Below are 21,442 nucleotides of genomic sequence, written 5' to 3'. Positions count from 1 at the left end.
CGGGAAGCAGGTCAGGTCGGCACAGGGAGCCCAGACATGCACGTGTGGCCTTGTCATGAAGCAGTGGGACAACTGACACAACACACACAGCCCCCCAAGACAGACAGACTCACAGATAGGGCACGTGGGTGTTATGCCGAGACACAACCGTGGAACCACCCATCCCAAGGTGGCCAAGGCCTTGTGCTCTGGCCCGGCCAGGGCCTGTCCAAACAAGCTGGACTGCCTATCTGTGTGCCCCGTCACGTCCGTAGTGCTTCGGTCTTGGAGACACTCTCTCCCTGCAGCTCTCTACGGCTCCCCATTACCTTACCTGTTTAGGGCCTCCTACCTCCTCTGTAAACGCTCACTGCATCAGCACTGGAAATACTCTCTTGCCTTTGCCTTAGACATCTCCCCTCTACTCGGGCCTGTCTGGACCCCATTATATCCTCACTGGACAGGTCTATGGCTTCAGCAGAGAAGACGCTCTCCCTCCGCCACCTTCCATGCCTCCCCATTACCTTGACCGTCTGTGCCCCATTACACACCCAGTGGTTAGGCACTGAAGATGGCCATCCTCACCACTCTCCATGGCCCCCCTCACCTCTGCCTGTCTGAACCGCACTGTGTCCCCACTGCTGGGGCCCTGCTGATACCCCCCACCTCTGTGGCTCTCCCATCACTTGCAACATCTATGCCTCATTAGGATGGTGCTGCTTGGGGACTGGAGACACTGCCCCCGTGATCTCTCTAGCTCCCCATCCCTGTGCATACCGGGGTCCATTATAACCCCACTCAGGCATGGACACACTCCCCTCCTACCATCTGCCATAGCTCCCCACTACCCCTGCCGATCCATGCCCCCATTATATCCCTGCTGGCTCAGCTCTGAAGACACTCTCCCCACGCCAATGCCCTCCCCATGGCTACGCATCCCCTCTGCCTTTCTGTCTCCCATTAGTCCCCAGGGCTTGGGCCCTGGAGACACCGCCCTCCCTCTGCTGTCCTCCGTGGTTCCTGCATCCTCCCGGCCACCTGTGCTCACCTGACCGCAGCTGCTTTATGCGACCGTTGCTGGCACTGGGGTCCACAGGCAAGAAGTCCTTGAACCAGGTGATCTCGGGGTCGGGGTTACCGCTGGCAGCACAGAGCATAGTAGCTGTCCGTGTCCGCTCCACCACCTTCAGCTGGGGGGCCATGTCGATATTGGGGAAACCGGGGGGCAGCTGGTCCTCTGAGGGTGCAGACAGGGGAAGAACAGGGCTGGGGCCTGGTTGCCACATGGATGACGCTGTAAGGTGTAAGGGCGGGGAGGGGGCGGGTCCAGCCCCTGCCTGCCCGGGGCAGCTTCTGTGGCTTGCTTCCTGCTTGCATCACTCCCACAGGACGTAGTGCCGGGGGGGGGGGGGGGGGGGTTATACCGGGGGGCGCAGGGTAGAAGGATAGGGCCAGACCAGTGCTTCTCGCTCGGGGCCACTCTGCCACCTGGGGGACAACTGGAGAGGTCTGGGTGGGGGGGATTCTAATAGTCACACCTGGGGTGGGGACCAGGGATGTTTGTTGCTCAACACTCCATAATGTCCAGGACACCCCCTTCCCCCCGCCCCAAAGAATGACCCAGCCCCAGTGTCAGCAGTGCCCAAGGGGAAAGACGCTGGGGGTCCTTTAGAACATCCAGGAGCTAGCTAGCTTTAAAAACGTAAACTCAGGCGTCTGGGTGGCTCAGTCGGTGAAGCGTCTGCCTCTTGATTTTGGCTCAAGTCATGATCTCAGGGTCGTGGGATCAAACCCCTCATGGGGCTCTGCGCTCGGCAGGGAGTCTGCTTGAGGTTCTCTCTCTCCCTCTCCCTCTGCCCCTCCCCCCATTTTAAAAAATAATAAACCCATACACATGTAAACTGAAACCCACTACCCCCGTGCTGCACACCCTTCCACTGTGGTCCTCACCATCCTCTGGGGGGACCCCGGATCCTCACCCACGCTGCCCCGCCAGCCTCGGCAGCCCCATTTCGAGCCACCCTCACCCTCTCTGTCCAGCCACACAGACCTCCTTGTTCCTCAGAGGCCTCAAGCTCCCTCCTGCGTGCCCCTTGGCCTCTGTCTACGTATCCACGTCCCCTCAGGCTGGCTCACACACCCGAGCCACACATCCTCCTGGACTCCAGTCTGAGAGTCCAACTATCTGAGTGTTCAACTTTATCATGACGTACCTCTGTTGCCCCCACGTCCCCACTGCCTGACGCAGGGCATGGCACACAGTAGGTGCCCAATAAATGTTTGAAAAGCTCAGTTCCAGTTGCTGTTAACCCACGAGAGTCACCATGCCTCCAGGCCTCAGTGTCCCCATTCACTGGCCAAGGTCTAGCTTCCGTCCGCGGTCAAGGGGGTGGGAGAGCCACCGGGAGGAGAAAACGCCTCTCTCCCTGGAGGCCCTCAGCCCCTGATGTCCAGTGCCCGGCGGGAACGTGGTCGTGGGCGGAGGCGACGAGGCGGGCCAGGTAACTGGCAGGTGGCCTTCACTTGCCCGTCTGAGAACCTTACCGGGCTCTGGGGCCTAACTGAGCTGGCGTCACGCCAGGGAAGGGAGGCACCTCAAGGGCCTCCCAAAGGGTACCACCTGTTCCCCAACCTCCACTCTCCCTCTCCAGCAACTGGACTCCAGATGCCTTTTGCTCTGACCCCGAACACCCCTAGCTCCAGTCTGGCCTGTCCTCCGCAACGGACAAAGGATTCCCCAGGGCCAGGGACCAGGCTCCTCAGTACGAATTTAAACAGCCACTCACCCCATTACAGGCCGAAAGGAGCCCCACTCCACCCACCCCCAGTTCATACTGGAGCCCGAACCCCCAGGATCTCAGAATGTGAACATCATGTCTTCAAGGGGGTGATTAAATTAAAATGAGGTCACCGGGGTGGGTCCTAATCCAATCTGACTGGTGTCCTTGAAGGAGGGGAGACCAGGACACAGACGCGCAGACGGACAAGCACGTGAGGACAGGGGAAGAAGACAGCCGTCTGCACGTCCAGGAGAGAGGCCCCCTGGAGGAACCGGCCCTGCCGATACCCCAATCTCAGACTTCCCGCCCCCAGGACTGGGAGAGAATATGTCGTTTAAGCCGCCCAGATGCTGGGACTTGGTTACAGCAGCCCTGGCAAACCTACGTGGTCCCCACCCTGATCGTGATGGCCAAGTGACAACAAAACTGATCATGTGTGGGGGCTGGTGAAACTGAAGGCGAACAGGCAGGAAACACGGGGGGTACAAACCCTACGAGGAGGGGTGCCCTGGGGCCACCTGCCAGAGACCCCTGACCCTCCGCTCTGCAGCTACGGTTCCCACGTGCCATGCCCTAGAAGAGGAATGCAGAGCGGCTCTGAGCAGCTAAAGGCTGGCAACAACCTAACCAGCTGTCAACGGGGACTCATTATCCACACGCTGGGCCACCCAGGGGACGCGACACAAAGTCCAGACACACTGTTAAGTGGACAGGGTTCAGAGTGAAAGATGGTATAGAAGAAGGATCAAAAACTACCGCCCCGAGGCCAAACTCGGCCCTTGGCTTGTGTTTGTTAATAAAGCTTTATTGGCACATGGCCACACCCCTCTGTGTCCATGTCATCTACAGCAGCTTTCCGGCTCTGACAGCAGAGCTGAGTAGTTGCAACAGAGACTGACCTGAAGAGTCAAAAATATTTCCTCCCTGGTGTTTTACAGAAAAAGCTTGCTGCCTTCTGGAACAGATGCTGCTGTTATCCGTGTGAAGAGAAACGATACACAGGTGTTTGCTTACAAAGGCCCAGAAGGGGCAATGGGCATGGTGGGCACTTTGAGGCCCGGCACTGGGGGACTGGAAAAGAGGTGGGCGAGAGACCACCATGCAAGACAGATCGGGGCTCCGGGCACACCATGGGGCGGGCGGGGGGAGACAGGAGGCCAAGATGGGGCAGGGGAGATGGAAGCAGGGGCAGCACCATCCCATTCCTCCAGTGGAATGAGAGAACTGCGGTCTCAGTCCAGGGGTGCATGGAAGGCCAGTGGCCCCAGTCCCAAGTCCTGAACACTATGTACCAGGCACTCTGCAGGCACATTCTTGTGCCCTCTTCAAAGATGGTACCTATTTCCCAGAGGGGGAAACTGAGGCCCGGACACACAGCTGCTCCACATCATTCAGCCAGGACACAGCCAGGCTGGGATTCGTACCCAGGCCTGGCTAAGCCCAGAGGAAGCTGGGAGGGGCCCGCTGAGGCACCCCCAAACCCCCAGACTGGACCTACTCGAGTCTGAGGAGGGGTGGCTGGACCCTGTCCAAGGTGGGTCAGGCCCTGTTGGTTTTTGGGGCCTGAGGCCTGAAGCCCAGACATGGTTCTGACTGGCTACCCATGATGTCACTGGAGATTAAGGCCGAAAAACCCGGCCTCCCTTCTTGGGGCTTCAGGCTGGTAGGTATGCGCCTGCTCAACCGCGAATGCATCCACGCCCCACAGCGCGCTCACACACACCCTCGGGGGTCCCCGCCAGTGCGTGTGGGTGGCAGCCAGCGTCGCGGGGGGCTGGCAGGGGCTGCGGCCGCCCGACAGTACCGAGAGCTCCTAATTAAACAAAAATGTTCATCGCGTACCACATTGTGCCCGATTCCTCGGAGTTTAATTAAAACAACAGCACAGGAGGCGTGAGCAGGGTCCACAATCAGGGGCCAGGGGAGGGAGGCGGGGAGAGCTGGGCCCAACAGCCTCGCCCTTCCCTGCCGGGCCGGGAGAACCCTGGGCCTCAGGGCCCCGAGAGGGGCGGGGCGGGGCGCCGGAGGACAGGCGCTCGCTCCTGGGTCAAAGGCCCTGGGCTGGGCATCCAGCCCAAGCACCACGTCCTCCAGGCGGCCGAGAACAGAGCAAAGCCAAGGAGGCCTTGATGCGGGGGGGGGTGGGGGGGGTGGGGGGGGTGGCGGCAGGGAGCACAGACGGATCTTTCCCCAGATTCCAGCGACTGGGCGGCTAATAGATTCACAGCATGTCCTTTTAACTCTCTGAGCGCTTACAATGGAGGCTGGCACGGGGCAGCGGGAGGCAGGCTGTTCCGTCTGTGCCCGGGAAAGGTCAGGGCAAGAATATCTGCTGGGAAGAGGCAGGGCGGGCCGGGCCGGCCGAGAGGGCTCCCTGCCCCCTTCCCCCCTCCCTCCCCCAGTAGGACAGGCTCCAGGACCTGCGCGGAGGAAACTATGAGGCCTCTTGTCAAACGGACAGAGCGCTCGGAAGGAGGGACCCCGTAGAGGTTGCACCCCGGGTCCGAGACCAAGTGCCCCCTGGGGCCAACATGCCGCCCACCCTGGCTCTGCTGCCCCGGGAGAGGCTGAAGAATGCCACCCTGGGCGCCACAGAACGGCTGGTGGCAGTCGTCCCACTAAACTCGGAGCGCGAACGATGACGCTGGGTAGCTGGAGTCAGCCAAGCGCTTGGTCCCTGCCTGGGGCCCCAGCCTCTCCCGCGCATGCGCCACCTACCGGGATCACGTGACTCCTCGAGGTGAGCCTCATTATTCCCCGCTCGGGAGGTGAGGAACCACAGCTCAGGGAGGTTTATTAGTTTGCCCAGGGCCACACAGCTACAGAGGCTAACACCCCCTTGCCACAGAGCAGGCAAGAGGGAGCAGCTGTCGGGGGGGGGGGTGTCTGTGGCCAGGCTGTCTGAAGGGTGCTGTTTTACAAGGAGAATGTGATTTCCTGGTGCCCCCAGCCCACCCAAGCCAGGCTAGCCAACAGCCCAGCAAAGCAGTGTTCCCGAAGGATCTGTGTGAATGCATGGGAGGTGGTGGGCAGCTGTTTCCGCCTCTCCAACATCTATTCCTCCTTTGTCCCTTTGGGGGAACCGCCCCTTGCTGACCCTGTCTGTGTGGGCTGATACATCCCTGACTCCAGGGAGGACTCTGCCAATGGGAGTATTTGTTCCTCTGGGCACAGTAACCGGCTCAGGGATGGCTATCTAACCCAACTGGGGCAAGGAGCTGTAGTCCCGGATCATCTGGTCCTCTATTTGGGGTGGGGGCCTGTGAGCATGGAGCTACTGGGGGTCATCCCACTGAGGACACAGTCACTACGGAAGAAAACAAACCCAGAGGCAGAGAGAGGGTGAGACCTAAGAATGCTGCATGAGTTCCTGCATCTACCTAAACCTGAAGCTGGCACCTCCACGGACATTTTCATTACATGGATCCATGAATTTTCTTTCCTACGTGAACCAGTTTGAGGTGGATCAGGCTCTTGTAATCAGAGAAGCATGATTAAGATGACAAAGGGGGGGCGCCTGGGTGGCTCAGCTGGTTAAGCGGCTGCCTTTGGCTCAAGTCATGATCCCGGGGGTCCTGGGATCGAGTCCTGCCCGCTTCTTCCTCTCCCTCTGCCTGCCACTCCCCCTGCTTGTGCTCTCTCTCTGTGTCAAGTAAATAAAATCTTTAAAAAAAAGGGGGGGGGGCGCCTGGGTGGCTCAGTCGTTAAGCGTCTGCCTTCGGCTCAGGTCATGGTCCCAGGGTCCTGGGATCGAGCCCCGCATCGGGCTCCCTGCTCGGCGGGAAGCCTGCTTCTCCCTCTCCCACTCCCCCTGCTTGTGTTCCCTCTCTCGCCGTGTCTCTCTCTGTCAAATAAGTAAATAAAATCTTTAAAAAATAAATAAATAAATAAAAAGATGACAAATGGGGATGACACTAGTCCCTTAATGCTGCTCTTTCCTGCAAAGGCTCAATAAATCCCTACTGGTAGGCTCTGGGCTGCACTGGTGTAAAGGTCCCCCAAAGAGAAAATCCAAAGCAACATTTTCAGTGATTCTAAAACCCGGGGCCTCGTTCCTCCCCGACCCAACCCAAGGATCCCAGTACCTCGGAGGACAGTGAGCTTGGCATGGACCGTGACCTCCCCGATGGAGTTCTGGGCCACGCACTCATACACGTTCTCATCCCGGGGGGTCCGGAGCGGCTGGATCCTCAGCACGGCTCCCGCGCTCTGGTCAAACTCGATTGTCTGCCACGGGCAGGGGAGAGAGAGCAGGGTGAGGCTGAGGTCCCCGGGCTGGCTGGCAGAGGAGCTGGGGGCCGTACCGTCCACGTGGGTGGGCGTCCTGTGCGAACGCACTGCAGGCAGAAACTGGGCCCAGGTCCGTGCAAGTAGGAGGGCCTGTGCGTATGTGGGTGTGTGAGAAGCACAGGCAAGTCTGTGTGACAGGCATGTGAAGGCACGTCGGCCATAGAAACGTGTACATCTGATCGTGTGCGTGTTCTGGAGTTCTGTGTAAGGTTCCACGTGCGAGATGGGACAGAGAGGGTGTGGCCTTGCTCAAGGCCACACAGCAGAGCAACCCAGCCTGGCCGGGCCCTCCCCGAGCAGGCAGGTGGGACGCATGGCAGGGAAGGGGTGAGAGCTGACTGGGCCACAGACAGTGGCAGCCTGGCCTGAGCCCCGCCCCCCCCACCCCCCCCACCCCCCGGCCCCGTGTTATAGCCGGGAGACATTTCTGTGACGTTTGTGGCTGAGCATGACTGAGCCGCTATGGCCCCATCTGGGGAGTGGCTGCTGGCCCCAGACCGTCTCCCCTCACCCCTGACTCACCTCAAAGCGCTGGGAATTGACCTTCTTGCCTTTCTTGTTCCAGGTCACCCGTGGCTTGGGGTCGCCTGTGGCCTGACACACGAAGGAGGCCACACCCCCCGACACACCAATCTGGTCCTTGGGTTCTTTGATGAACCTGGGGGGCTCTAGAGATAGAGCAGGAAGAGGAGGGGTCTGGTGGGCCCCAGGCATACAGCCAGGAGCCCACGGGCCCATGCAAACACACCCTCCCTCCCCATGCCCAGCCCTGAGACCACAGCCACACACGCTCACATGTGCTTCCAACCTCACATGGGCCGCAGAGGATGGTGGAAGGGGAGCCCTCCCCCAAGACTCTGGGGTCCTCAGGTTTTGTGCCTAGAAGCCCCCCGTGGGGTGCCCAGCCAAACCCTGGAACGTCCTTGGCCTGGAAAAGACTTGCAAGGAGATAATCCCCTGGTGGGACATGTAGGGAAACAGAGGCATCAAACAGGGAAGCAGGGGGCGACCAAGGGATCTGAGGTCACAGGCCACATTGGAACCCAGGGCTCCAGCCTCTTAATCCATGGGAGGCGTCCAGACTCGAGGGGCCAGTGCTGGAGGCAGGAGCTCAGAAAAGTTGATCCAGCTTCCCCAGGCGTAAGATGCTGACAACCATGAAAGCAAGTGCTTACTGAGCACCTAGTGTATGCAGCGGTGTAGCTCAGTAACATGTGACTCTCTGACGGCGCTGTGCACAGGGCCCCAGGGTCCCCATTCGACACACAAGAAAACTGAGGCACAGAGAGGCAAAGCCTTTGCATGGACACACACAGCCAGCCGCCCAATGGCTGAGCCGGGATTTGAACCGGGCTGGCTCCCGTGCCCACAATCTTGGCCCTTCCCAGAGAGCTGATGTATTAAGTCTCTGCCGGAGAGTCTCGAGTAGAGCCTACCGGGTCTTTAACCCCTGACAGCCTCCACCCTGCACGTTAGTAGCACTCCTGTGGAAGTACATTCCCGCTGCTCTGTCGTTACTGACTTTTCACAGTGACCACTGGATGGCCCAAAGCGATACTGGATCTCCACTCGTGGTGAGGCTACAACGGGGCCCATGAAGTGAATTCAGCGACTCCTGAGATTTTTCACCGACAGATTCAAGGGCTGCAGTGGGCTGGCGAGGTTCTTCTGGAAACAACCTAGCTATCCAACGAAAGGGGACGGGCTGCATGTCCTCGGGGCTGCCCCAGCGCGAGACGCCAGGCAGCACAAAGGGATGAGGGCGCTTTCCTAACTACTAGCGCAGAAACAGCAAGATCTAGATAGTGTAAGACGCAAAACAGCAAGGGGTAGAGAGTATAGAGGATGTTTACTGTTCGCATGAAAAGAAAAATCGGGGGGGGGCAGAGAACAGGGGGACAGTGGGGGTGGGGGAGAGTGCGTGCATGCGCATGCGTAGAAGTGAAGGCTGCCCTGGGAGAGAAACCGGGTGGCTGGGGGGGGGGGGAGGCTTCCTACTTGGTAACTTGGTAACTTGGTAACTTGGTGAGATTTGCAACTGTTTAAAGGTAAATAGAAATTATTTCTTCAAATCATTCTTTGAACAAAACGGGGAGCCCATCCCAGTGGCCTGAGCGGCCTCGCCTCCCTTCCTCGAGGTTCCGCTCCCACCGATCTGACCCTGTGAGGTATTACTGGCGGTCCATCTCTTCTAAAATCAGTAGACCCACTGTGCGCAGGCATGTGCGGCCTCATTCCGCTCCTGTGCACCCCTGCAAAGCCGTGGAGGTTAATCATGTGCAGATTCAGGGTGGAGAAGCTTGCATGAGGCCACACGGCCCCGGGGGACAGCACCCACATTTGAACCTGGGTCTTTCTGTCCATAGGCACGTGTCTTAGGCCTTGAGCCTGATGGGGACATTTTGCTCTGCGCACCCAGCCCTGGGCTGGGCCCGCCTCCCTGGCTCTGCCTGCCTGGGCGGCCCCCTCCTCCAAGGCTCAGGAATGGCGACTGGGGCCATGCGTGTCCCCAGCCGATGTCATGGAGGAAAGTCACTGTGGCCGGGTCAGGAATCTTCCTTAGGGAAAATCCTCTCTCAGGAGCCCCTGGAAGGAAGGGCAGAAGTGAGCTCCAGGCAGAAGTGAGCTCCAGGAGCTGCCTGTTTATGGCTCTGAGCTGGGACGCACCCCCAGCACCCACCGATCCGGGGGAGGAGACATGACCGGAGGAGACATGACGGGAGCCCCTGCTGTTCCTTCCTGCCGGAGTCCCTTCCTCCTCCTTTCATCTGGCAGCTTCCACCTCAGCTAGGCCAGCACCTCCCCCGGGGAGCCTTCTCAGATTACCAAAGGCTGGGTTAGGAGCTCCTCGGTTGGTCCCCACCACTGCCTGGGCATCCCCCATCACAGCCTTGATCATGCTGCGCTGAAACAGCCGGTTATGTGCCATTCAGGGGAGGCACGGGGTCCTCAGGACCCCACCACACCTCTCTGGTGACCCTTGACGGCCACCTAACACCAGACCCAGTGAAACAGCCCACTCGCTCCTGAGACCCCCCTCTCTGCAGGGCAAATGTCTTCTCAGCCCATCTCCAGGTGGCTCCGGGGTCGCAGACAGGCTGGAAGAGCTTTGTCCGCTCCCTGCACCCACATTAGAAAATTCCCTGTGGATGCTTGGGTTCTCTCCTTTGGGACGAACCCTCCCCTCCTCTTCTTGGCAAAGAGGCCCCTGACCCAAGAAAGACACCCTGGGGTATGGCAGTCACTTGTGGGGAGCCACCACCCCATCTGTCCTGGGCCAGGTGGCACTCAGCACTGTTCTTGCACCCGAGACACAGAGAAGCAAAATGAGGGGTCAGGGAGGGTGAGGGACGTGTGCAGGGTCACCCAGCTCGTGATGGACGGGAGCTAGGATTCCCCCCGGGCCCGATCCAGCGACCTATGCCAGGGAAGGGCACATTCGATAAATAGGGTTGTGGGTCCTCATCACTGAGAGTGCATCCCAGGTGGCTCCTGGTCTTAGTTCAGAGTGGTGATGCCACCAGCATGGAGGCTGGGGGAGCCCTGGCCCAAATTCTGTTTTTCCACTCTAGACTCTGCAGAGGAGAATCCAGCGCCAGCGCCGGAAGCCTACCCGCCTGTCCCCTCCAGCCCCGCCTGTCACCTCCAACACTGCCTGGGCCAGCCCCACAGCATCCTGGGAAAGCACCACAGGACCCAAGGCCCTTTCTAGAGCAGAAATCGTTCCTCTTGGCGCTGGCTGGTGGTTTCAGCTGCCCACGTGGGCTCTCTGTGGCCCGAAGGCCCCCACCCTCCACGGCTCCCTGAGGGCTGGGGCCATTCCCTGAAGCTGGCCACACAAATCATGGTGGGTCCCAGATGACGGAGCTCCTGTGACACAGACCCGCCTTCAAAGGCAAGATGCCGCGGCCTCAGAGAGGCCGATCTGGGTTTGCGTATAGGGCAGTACTGGCACCTAAAGTAGTACAGCAATAATAATTCCTGGGCTCACTGCAGGGGCACCCACTGGGCCTGCTCCAGCTGCACACCAGGTGCTAATATCCTGGGCCACCCTCTCTCACTGCTCACCTGGTCCCGCAGCTCAGGCCCTTGACCCCTGGGCTGTGCTCCCCAAAACGACCACCAGAGAGCGCCAGTGAGTACCCGAATCTCGGTCCCACCCTCCTCTGCCTACTGCCCCTCCAGGGCTCCCACCTCCCTGGGGCAGAAGCCCAAGTCTTCTCTGAAGCCCCCAAAGCCCTGCACGACCTGCTCCAGCCCCTCCCTACCCTTTCCTCCTCCCTCTCTCCCCCTCACCCACTCTGCTCCAGCCACACGAGCCCCCTGTCTTCCTCCAACACACCCAGTTCCTGCCCCAGGACCTTTGCACATACTGTTCCCTCTGCTTGGGAGTTCCCCCCAGATACTCATAGGGGGTACTTCTCAGCTTCTTTAGGTCTCTGCTCAGATGCCACCTCACTGTGACCTTCCCTGATGTTCTCCCACACCTTTTTAAAATGCAGCCCCCAACACTCACCTCACACCCACATCCCCAGCATGTCCACCATCCGACACACTTAGTGCTTCTCCCCCATTAGATTATGAGCTCCGTAAAGGGGTGGGATGTTTGTTCCATCCCCTGTGGCTAACCCAGTGCCCAACACAAAGTAGATGCTTATTAAAGATGCACTGCATGAATGAGACCACAAGTCACCGTGGTCACACGACAGAGCCGGGATTTAAACCCAGGCCAAGGCAGTCTCCAAATCCTGTGGCCCCTCTCAACCACAATGGGCCTCCGGGTCTGGCAGCCTCAGTTTCCCCAAGGCTGGTAAATTATGCCTGGAGCAAGACATCAAAGGAGTAAACATATTATTTATTCAACCAGTGTAAGTTAAGCCAGCGAGTCTCACCCTGGGGTGGGTGAGGCATTGTTGCCTGTGGATGTCTGTGGTCGTCACAACTGGGAGTGCTCCTGGCATGGAATGGGTGGGGTCAGGATGCTGCTTGAACCCCCCACAGTGCCCAGGATGCCCCAGCCCAGTGAACATTCTGACCCTGCATTAAATGAAGGAATGAAACGCTAAAATGCTTGTCGCCTTCGGCTTGCTGTTCCCATTGTGGGGAACAGAGCCCAGGAAGGCACAGGCCTGGCAAAGTGACTGGGCAGATCACAGCCCAGCCATGGCTGGCTACCGGCCTGGAAGGCAGTGTGGTGTGATGGTCAGGAACCTGGGCTCTCACACCACGTGGCCCGGGTTCAAATCTCAGTGTGGCTACTTCCTGGCTGTCGTGAAACCTTGCTGTGGCTCAGTTTCCCCATCTGTACAATGGGAACGATGAGAACAGCATTCATCCCATCAGGCTGTGCTGGCTGATCTGAATGTGTTCGGCATCTACTAAAAAACAACACGAAAACGGGAAAAAGCAAGAATCCCTGAGACAAGCGTGCATGTCGCTGGTGTTCTTGCCCAGCAGCCATAATTACTGTGCTCATGGGAGCATGGGATTGTGGGCCTACCATGTGCCGGGAAGCAATATTGTGTGTCTTTGCCTCAAGAATGCTGGGGTGTGGATAACGTTATGAGTCTCGTTCAGTCAAGGTGGAAATGGCAGCTGAGAGAGGTTGAGTCACTAGCTGAAGGCCACACAGCAGGTTGATGGCCAAGTCAGGATTTAAACCCAAACTAACTAAGAGATCCCAGTTTCTTTCCTGCTGGCCTGACTCTGTGTGTCCCCATGGGCCCGAGTGACACCTCCTCTAGGCCTCCCGTCATAGGTTCCGTCTTGGTATTGGGCCCAGAACTGACCCTCATCCTTTCCATGTGATGGCCAGAAACAAAGCCTTGCCCACCCCAAACTACACCAACCTCTTTCTTCACCTCCAGACCTTTCTGTGGGCTAGCACCTTCACCAGTAACGCTCTTTCCATCAGCAAACTCCTACACACCCACAAAGCCCCAGCTCCAATGCCTTCTCTCGCAAGAAGCCTCTCCTGGCTCCACCTGGGAAGGTTTGGTTGCCTGTGTATCTGCCACCCAGGCCCTGGTGCTTCTACGTGTGGCAAGGGAAGGTGAACTCTGCGGCTTCAAGGAGGGACTTCGAGTAAGTCCCTGCCCCCTCTGAGCCTCAGTTTCTCTCACTGGAAAATGTGGAAGGCAATGGAACCAGCCGGCTCAGTGTTAGAAGGCTGGAGAGAAGCGACACAGGCAAAGTCTGGATTAAGCAATGGCCATGGTACAGAGCTGACTCTGGGGAAACAGCCATCACCATCACCATCGTTCCTGTTACTGCTTTTAACACCATCGTTTATTATTGGCCTCTGAGCCTCCCAGGACCGGCGCCCAGTAGGCACTTCGCTCGGCCTCCTTCGTGGAGCACAGAGGCTCTGCTTGGCAACACCAGGGGCCCCGGGGAGGAGGTGGGGACACGTGCACTCACACACACATAAACACGGACTCGGACGTCCACATGTCCCGCACCAGACTCTTACCTTCTGCTGCGCAGCCTCCGACCAGCAGGACCACGAGGAGGCCCATGGGACCAACCACAGATGCCACGCCGGGGCCCCAGGCAGGCGCCATGCTTGGCAGCTACCTGCAGCCTCCGGCCTCCGCCCTGGAGGGGGACGGGCCCCCCCCCCCCGGTCCCTCGCAAAGAGGCCTCGAGCCAGCCGAGCCAAGCGTCAGACGGGGCAGCGTCTGCAGAGACAACGGAGGCACCATGAGAGGGGAGAGAGGCAATCTGGGGGCCTTCATGGAGGAGGCAGCGGGGGGCTCACAGAAGTGTGGAGGAGAGTCATGGGGTTGGGGGAAAGGGTCGCAGGACAATGGGGGGTCACGGGGCGATGATGAGGCAGAAGGAAAGTGCTGAGCCCCAGCTGAAGGCCTGTGTCCCCCCACATCCCTGTGCTGAAAGCCACCCTCCTTGTGACAGTTCTAGGAGGCAGGGCCTTCGGCAGGGGACTGGGCCACAAGGGTGGAGCCCTCAGGAATGGTGCCTGTGAAAGAGACCCCACAGGGCGGGAGGAGGGCCAGCTGGGAAGCAGGAAGCGGCCCTCCCCAGACCCCAGCTCTGCTGGCGCCTTGACCTTGGACTCCCAGTCTCCAGCACCGTGAGAGATACATGTCCGCTGTCTCTAGGCCACCCGGCCTACGGTATTTTGTACAGCCCCCAGCCCCTGGCTGACTGCTGATCCCAGGTAAGCCTCCGCTCTGATGGAGCCCAGACCTCAGACCCCCACCGAGCGCCCACAACCAGCACTGAGCACCAGCTCCAGGGGTCCTCTGAATACCCATTGCTCCCCTCCCAGGCTGGACCTCTGGAAGGACGTCTCTGCACCTCGCCTCAGCCCCTGCTCAGCCCGCAAAGAGATCTTCCCCAAACACACCTGCCTGGCCTTGCCCCCTGCCCTGTTCTAATGCCTCCGTGGCTCCCGCTGCCCCCAGAGGAAGCCGCTCCTGCTGATCTCGCTTCCTCCTCTCATGGAGGTGTCGCCACACTGCCTGAGCTGTCCTGCCCACCAGCCTCTGCCCCTGCTGGGCCTTCTGCCGGGACTGCTGTCCCCCCACCACTGTGTGACGGCTCTCGGCTCAGCTGTCACTTCCTCCAGAAGCTCCCCCCACCGCACCCCCACCCCCACCCCCCATTCCACATCCCACAGCCTCAGAAATGAGTAAGACATCAACCTCCACGACTTCAGCCCAGTTTGCAAATTACATGCGAATGTTAATCACTCAGAGTCTGTTTCTCCCACAAGAATCTAAACTCTTCTAGGGTAGAAGAGTCCCCTCATCACAGGGGCCAAAGCCCCTCCCCAATCTCCGCTGTGGCCAGAGCCGGGGCAGGGGGCCGGGGAGAGGCAGGGAGAGACGAGGCCTCCACGGCCGGGTCAGCCCCACACCCACGCCAGGCCATGCCCCGGGCGGGTCCAGGCCATGACCACAGGGACGGGTGCCACATAATGATGAGGCAGCCCCTGTGATTCTGGTTCCCAAAATACCCAGCTGCGGTCACCTCGCCCAGCCCCAGAGAGGCTCCAGGAGAAGGCTGGGCTGGTGGCAGCCGGGTCATGGCTCAGGGTTGAGGGTGGGGAAGCCAGCATGGGAGGGTGAGGGTTGCAGATGTGGGGGGGGGAGTGGTGCTCAACCTGCACATAGTCAGACCACAGACAGACAAACCAGACAGAGAGAAGGGTGCCTGCACACAGGCCACAGACAGACCCACAGTCAGACCACAGACAGACAGGGAGACCAGACACAGATATATCTGCACAGCCGGGCAACAGAGATGGGTCCACACTCATAGTCAGACAAATAAAGCTTGCACAGAGACCACCAACGGGCCCAAAATCAGACCCCGGACACACAGGGTCAAATAAGACACGCATACATGGTCAGCACGGGGCAAACAATCCACGTACGCAGTCAGACCACAGGCACGGATGGATCAGAGACACATGGGGGTCCATGCAGAGACCATAGGTAAACAGCACGACCAGATACACACACAGGTCGTGGTCAGGGAGATGACACACGTACACCCTTGGGCTGTAGGCGAATAGAAACACGGAGTCAGATCAGAGGTCTACAGTGCGCAGACAGGTAACCAGAACGCACGGACCTCAGACTCAGATGTGTGCACGCAGTCAGGCCACGGAGACGGGCCATGTAGGGAGCACGCCACACTTGGATCAGCCAGACAATAAATACGGAGACACAAGTCAGACCCCCTCGTCTAAGGACACACGCAGACCGGCACGCACAGCTGCAATCCAGGAACATACTCAGACATGACCAGCCGGACACCAGGCAGGTGGGAAAGAGAAGCCTATAGGGCACAGCCCCTTATTGCCAGCGGGTACCCCCACTATGGGCCCTTTAAGAGCGAAAGTGGCCCAAGAGGAAGTTGGAAACCCCAGATGGGGAAATGAGCCTGAAGCCAGCTGGGGCCAGGGTGACCACAGCTGCTGGGCATATCTGAGTAGGGGGCTTTGGCCCAGACCACTTGGATCAGCTGAGCAGGCCCTCAGAGAGCCTCTGGGGAAACTGAGGCCACACAGAAAGCCTGCAGCCCAGGGGGGCTCACACTCAGGGCTGCTAGGCCCACAGTGGACCCCCAGTAGGGGGACCTCCTGCTCCACCTCTGTGTCCTCCCCCAGAATGCAGGCATGGGGAGGGGCCACCTGCACAGAGGTGACCTCCTGCTCCAGCCACCGCCGCCTCCCCCGTTCCCCGAACCCCAAGAGAGCCAGGGGCAGCCGCCTTCAGAACAGAGTGGCCCCTAATTACCCCCTCGCTCCCAGAGCCCCCGCCTCGCAGGGCCCACGCCTTCTCAACGTCTGGTCAGGATGGGGCTGATCCAGACGCAGGCTCCTCCAAATCTGCCATGCCAGCCTGCTGCAGGAGGGGAGGGCTCGGCACTGGGGGCTCCCAGGGCCTGGAGAGTCCACAGGGAACAGGGGCGGGAGGTGGAGGCAGACTCGAGGAGGAGAGGGTCATGTACCGCACGGAAGAGAAAAAGTTCTGGGGTCTCTCAGGACCCTCTCCTCCCCGAGGAACTGGCCATGCTGGAGGCAGGCCCCTCCCTCTCCCTGGAGGACTCTGGGCGGGGTCTCCTACAAGGCCTCAGGGAAGAATATAAATGCTCTCAGCTCTGCCCGATTCCTCCCATTTCCTGCCTCTTCAATCCATCCCAACCTGGTCCAGCCCCATCATCGCCCACCGGGACCAATGCAGCCATCTCCTGCCCTCGCCCCCACAATGTGTCCTCCCTCTGAAGCCAGAGGGTGCCTGAGTCAGGTCCCGCCCTCCTCTGCCCACAGTCCTCCAGGGCTCCCACCTCCCTGGGGTAAAAGCCCAAGTCCTCCCCTGACCCCCTAGACCCTGCACGACCTGCCCCGTCTCCTCCCTGCCCTCCCCTCCCTCACTCTGCTCCAGCCACACAGCCCTCACTGTTCCTGCCCCAGGGCCTTTGCATGTGCTGTGCCCTCTGCCCAGATTCAATATTATGTGGCTGAGAATGAAAGGGTGAATGGGAACAGGGAGGGTGTCTCCACACAAGGAGCAGCCTGAGGAAGGGCAAGAAGCAGAACCCAGAGACTCTAGGAGAGAGATCAGGGCAGAGAGGCAGGTATGGACTGGACCCACAGGGCATCAAGGAGCTCTAGGCAGCCCTGGGCTGGGAGGGACATGGTTGGGTTGACCCTGGCCAAGCTTCCTCCCTGCCCGTCTTGCAGCAAAGCAGCCTGGGCCACCACCCCTGCCACTGCCAAGAAAGGGAAACTGAGGCAGGCACACTGGGGCCACATGATGCAGCAATCCCAGAGTTCCTAGACGATGGTGCAGCCACTGACGAGGGAGCAGCCACCCGTGGGAGTTGCAGAGAATAACCTGGATGGCAAATGAGTCTGGGCTTCAGGGAAGGTGGAGAATGGCCTCTGGACCTGGAACCCGGGGCCAGGGAGGGACCCTGCCCGCTGTCCAGCCATCAGTGACCGAGCTTCCGCCCGGGCAGGCGCCGAACTGTCCACCGTTTGTTCTTGGCCGCTGGTGGGAGGCACGTGCTCACTTTCGCAGATGACAACACTGAGGCTCACAGCAGAGTAGGGACTCGCCCAAGGCCCCCAGCTGGGCGGGACCCTGGGTCCAGAGCCCACATTTCCTCACATGACCATGTCCTTCCCCGGCCACTGTGTGATCCCAGTAAAGTGGATGATCCTCTCTGGGCCCAGTACAGACTGCTGAGCAGCCTCTGGGGGCTCGGAGGCCTTGATAACAGGGGGTGGGAAGGTACCCATGCTAGTCGGTCACCAGGGCGTGGGTCACGAGATCCTGGAGTCAGCCTTGTGTACCCACGCGGAGCAGGAGGCATAAAGGGGCAATTATGACCCAGGGCTGGGCAGCAAACAGGCTCTGTGTTACCCACACAAGATACTGTCTCCTGAGGCTTGAGGACACCCCAGTGCCTCTGCCTGCCCCCAACTCAGGGTCTGTCCTATCCTGGGGCGGGGCCAGGGGCTCCGGTGCACAACCCGACCCTCAGGGGACTTGCACAGCCCCGGGCCAGGGAAGGCAAGACCCGTGACACTGGCAGTGGGGGCTTAGGGGAAAGCCCCCCCGCATCCTGCACAACCTTCCACCCCCACACTCCCTCCCTTCTGGGCCCACAGACGGTCCTGCTGCCTGGAATGGCTTTTCCAAGGCAGACCCTCAGGGCAGGACCTGGGCTTCCAGGCTTCCTGGATCGCTGTGTCCCCACCCAAAGGGTCAAGGAAGGTCCGAGCTCCAGCTCTGTAGTCACTGGTGGGCTCAAAGTGGCTCCAGACAAGCCCCTCTCCCTCCTGGGGCATTGATGTCCTCTCCCTCACCCCACCCCCACCACCAGGAAAAGGGCTCAGGGCAGGGCCAGCCCTGCCAACTTTCCGAGAATGGGCTAACACCGGCCAAGAGATCCGCCTTTAATTAACCATAGATATGTATTGGGTGCTGTCCCCAAGGGTCGCCGCAGCCAGGAGTGGATGGGAGGTGTGGATGGGGAGCCAGGCCCAGTCCCAGAGGGAGGAAACGGTAATGCCAGACGGGTGCCCCCACCATGTGCTGAGCCCTCTTCTACGCTCCCCACAAGTCCTTCTATTGGACAGATGAGGACATGAGCTCAAAGAGAGGTAGCTGCCCAGTGAGGGGCAGGCAGCGCGGGGAGACGGGGCTGGGCTGAGATCTGAGGCAAGAGACCAGCTCTCTCAATCAACCTCCTAGGTGCCCGGGCTGCCAGGCTTGCCCCTGCCAGTGTGTCTGTCACACCAGCTCCATGGAGAAGCCTGTGATGCCAAGATCTGTACGTTCCTGCCCCACTCATACCCACCAGGGCTCCCAGCTCCTGTGCTCGGCATTCTGGGCCCGGAAGGATGGGACCCTGGACCCACCCTGCTGCCTCTTCCAACAGGTTACCGTGATTCCCCAGATGCACTGAGCTGCCCCTGGCCTCTGGGCCTTTCTTAACAGGGGTGCCCGGACCAGGTACACCCTTCCCCAGCCGGCCCACCTGTGGACTCATCCTCCAAGGCAAAGCCACAGATCTCCCCACCCTAGACTGAATCTTGACCCTTCTTGACCCCCATCCCGGGACCCCTCCTTCACCCAGCCCTGACCTGCCACTCTGGGGCTGGGAGTGGCAGTGTGACTCTGTCCCTCCTCTGCTCTCAAACATTCCGTGGCTCCCACCAATATCGTTAAAATCCAGATTCTTAACCCCAGTCTTCGGCATGGCTGACCCCACCATGTTGTGCCCCCAGCGCCTTGTGCACCCCATGGGTGCCCCTACTCACCGCCCTCTGGCTCACAAAGGGGTATGAGCACGCGCTACTCCTTCTACCCAGCACACCCTTCCTCCTCCTCCACCAAACTTCAGCCTTCACACTCATCCGCAGGTCTCCGTTGAGCTGTTATCTCTTCCAAGAAGCGCCCCCCCACCCCCGCATGTCCCAGCCTGGATCAGGGCCCCCTCGGGGTCTCTGTGTGTCTCCCATCACAGGCCTGTCATTTTCCAAGATGGTAGCTTCCTCCCCACCCTGGCAATGTGGCAAGGCCCCTACATGTATCAGAAACCTACTGCATGCCCAGCCCCACTTGGCACTTTACCCACATCATTCCGGTGGTCACATCCATTTCAGAGGGGGAAACTGAGGCCAGAGGGAGCCACCACATGCAGGGGAGGCCAGCAAGGGCACGGCCTCCAGCTGGGACTTACATCTGCTCTGAGGGTCTGCTGGAGCCTTTAAGGTATGGAGATGAGACTCAGGACAGCACAGGCAGGACTTGGGTGGCTGGGACCCCTGGCCAGGAAGTCACAGGAAGACCCAACCTTGGGTTGTTGCCCAAGACTGTGAGAAGGAATCCTGGGAAGCACTGGACTCTGGAGGCAACAATAGGGGGTGCTGAGGTATGGGTCTGGTGGGCAATGATGGGGGATAGAGGCATGGAGCTTAGGGACAGGAACAGGAAACAGAAAGGTGGGAGCTGATAAACTTGTCCTGATCCCCCAGTTTATTAACCCCCCCAACAAGGTACAGCATTCATCTGGGATCCACAGACCCGAGGGGTATAGGGACAAATAAAAAGAAGGAAACTTTCTGTGAGTTTGGAGGGGGAGGGGTGGCTAAGAACAGGGATCCCAATCCCAACACCGCTTTCTGGGTTCCCAGCGGAAGGATGCCAAAGCCCCCTATCAGAGCGCCCCTGGGTTGGCAGAAGGCTGCCCAAGGCCTGGCTCCGCCCCCGGGAGGTGGGGGAGGAGGTCGGGCTGGGGGCCGGGGGGGGGCGGGGAGGGGACCCCGCGGAGCATAACGGTCCGGAGTTTTCCTAAGTCCCAGCGACCGGCCTGAATGGGGGTCCGGGTGGGGGGATGCCAGGCAGAAGCGGGCTGGAGCTGTCCCTGGAGGGTGGCTGGACTGGCCCGAGCGGAGCGGGGGTGGGGGAGAACGCGGGGGTCCCCCCTCCCGGGAGCCTGGAGGGGGGCAAGGAGCGGGGACAAAGCCCAGGGCACACTGGGCCTCAGGGCAGAAGGGGTTCCGGGCGCACTCACCCCGCGGATCTTGGCTCGGAGATCGGGCCCGGGCCCCTTCGGCCGGGCCCGCTGCAGCCCGTCCCTCCGTCTGCCTGGAGCGCAGCGCGCAGCGAGGACTAGGGAGAGGCCAAGGCCCAGCGAGCTCGGCCGGGGGGCGGGCCCGGGGGCGGGCCCTGCGGGCGGGGAGGCCAGGGGGCGGGCCTGGGGAGGCGGCTCCGGAGCGGGGCGGGGCCCTGGCCGGAAGTGGGGCGGGGAGGGGGACCAGTGGGGAGCTCCATCTGGGGGCACTGGAAGCCCACATGGGGGTCCAGTACGGGGAGGCCTCCAAGGGGGTGACTGTGTTCCCCCAACGTGCACACACATGATGGGGTGCCCCAAGAGGCGGAGCCCGACTCCCCCACACACTTCGTAAGCCTGATCCCAGAGGGAGCCCCTACCCTGCTCCCCCCTTCTCTTCCAGGCGCTGATCGTGGCCATGGCAACGGATGAAGGGGCTGGATGCCGGACACAGCGGCAGAGGGCTCCCCAAACACACCCAAATACAGGAGGTCGGAGAAGGGGCAGAAAGATGCCCTCCCAGTCTGGGTTGGATGACAGAGGCCGCGCCCCCTACACACAGAGACCCAGAGGCTGGGGGAGGGGTGCGGGCACAAAGAAGCTTCCCTCCCCCTGGGAGTCCGGCAGGGGTCTGGGAGGATGAATGGGCGACACCAAGGCAGAGTCCCCCACGCTAGCCACAACTCTGAGGAGGGGGCGGAGAGTGCACGCAGGGCCAGATTGGAAACAGATGGGGCCACCGTGCCAGGTCCCAGACACCCCAGGGGTGGGGGGGGGGGCGGCTGGAGAGAAAC

General features: G+C 60.3%; 1 protein-coding gene across 1 annotated transcript in view; it reads right to left on the bottom strand.

Moving 5' to 3' along the window:
• PTPRS (protein tyrosine phosphatase receptor type S) overlaps positions 1 to 20,694 on the bottom strand; it is a 68,474-nt gene extending 47,780 nt beyond the window's left edge. Inside the window, exons 1-5 of the mRNA XM_028126232.2 lie at positions 20,610 to 20,694; positions 13,522 to 13,729; positions 7,572 to 7,717; positions 6,845 to 6,986; positions 1,028 to 1,216 (exon numbers count right to left, since the gene is read on the bottom strand). Coding sequence (XP_027982033.1) covers positions 1,028 to 1,216; positions 6,845 to 6,986; positions 7,572 to 7,717; positions 13,522 to 13,612 — 568 coding nt within the window. The 5' untranslated portion in view covers positions 13,613 to 13,729; positions 20,610 to 20,694. The remainder of the gene's footprint in view (positions 1 to 1,027; positions 1,217 to 6,844; positions 6,987 to 7,571; positions 7,718 to 13,521; positions 13,730 to 20,609) is intronic.
• Positions 20,695 to 21,442: the final 748 nt, after the last annotated feature.

This window comes from Eumetopias jubatus, unplaced genomic scaffold, assembly GCF_037043125.1.
Source record: "Eumetopias jubatus isolate StellerSeaLion01/CBP00866 unplaced genomic scaffold, mEumJub1_p1.0 scaffold_1, whole genome shotgun sequence".
Lineage (NCBI taxonomy): Eukaryota > Metazoa > Chordata > Mammalia > Carnivora > Otariidae > Eumetopias > Eumetopias jubatus.
The sequence above is the reverse complement of the archived record's forward strand: the minus strand, read 5'-3'. Positions and strand labels throughout refer to the sequence as shown.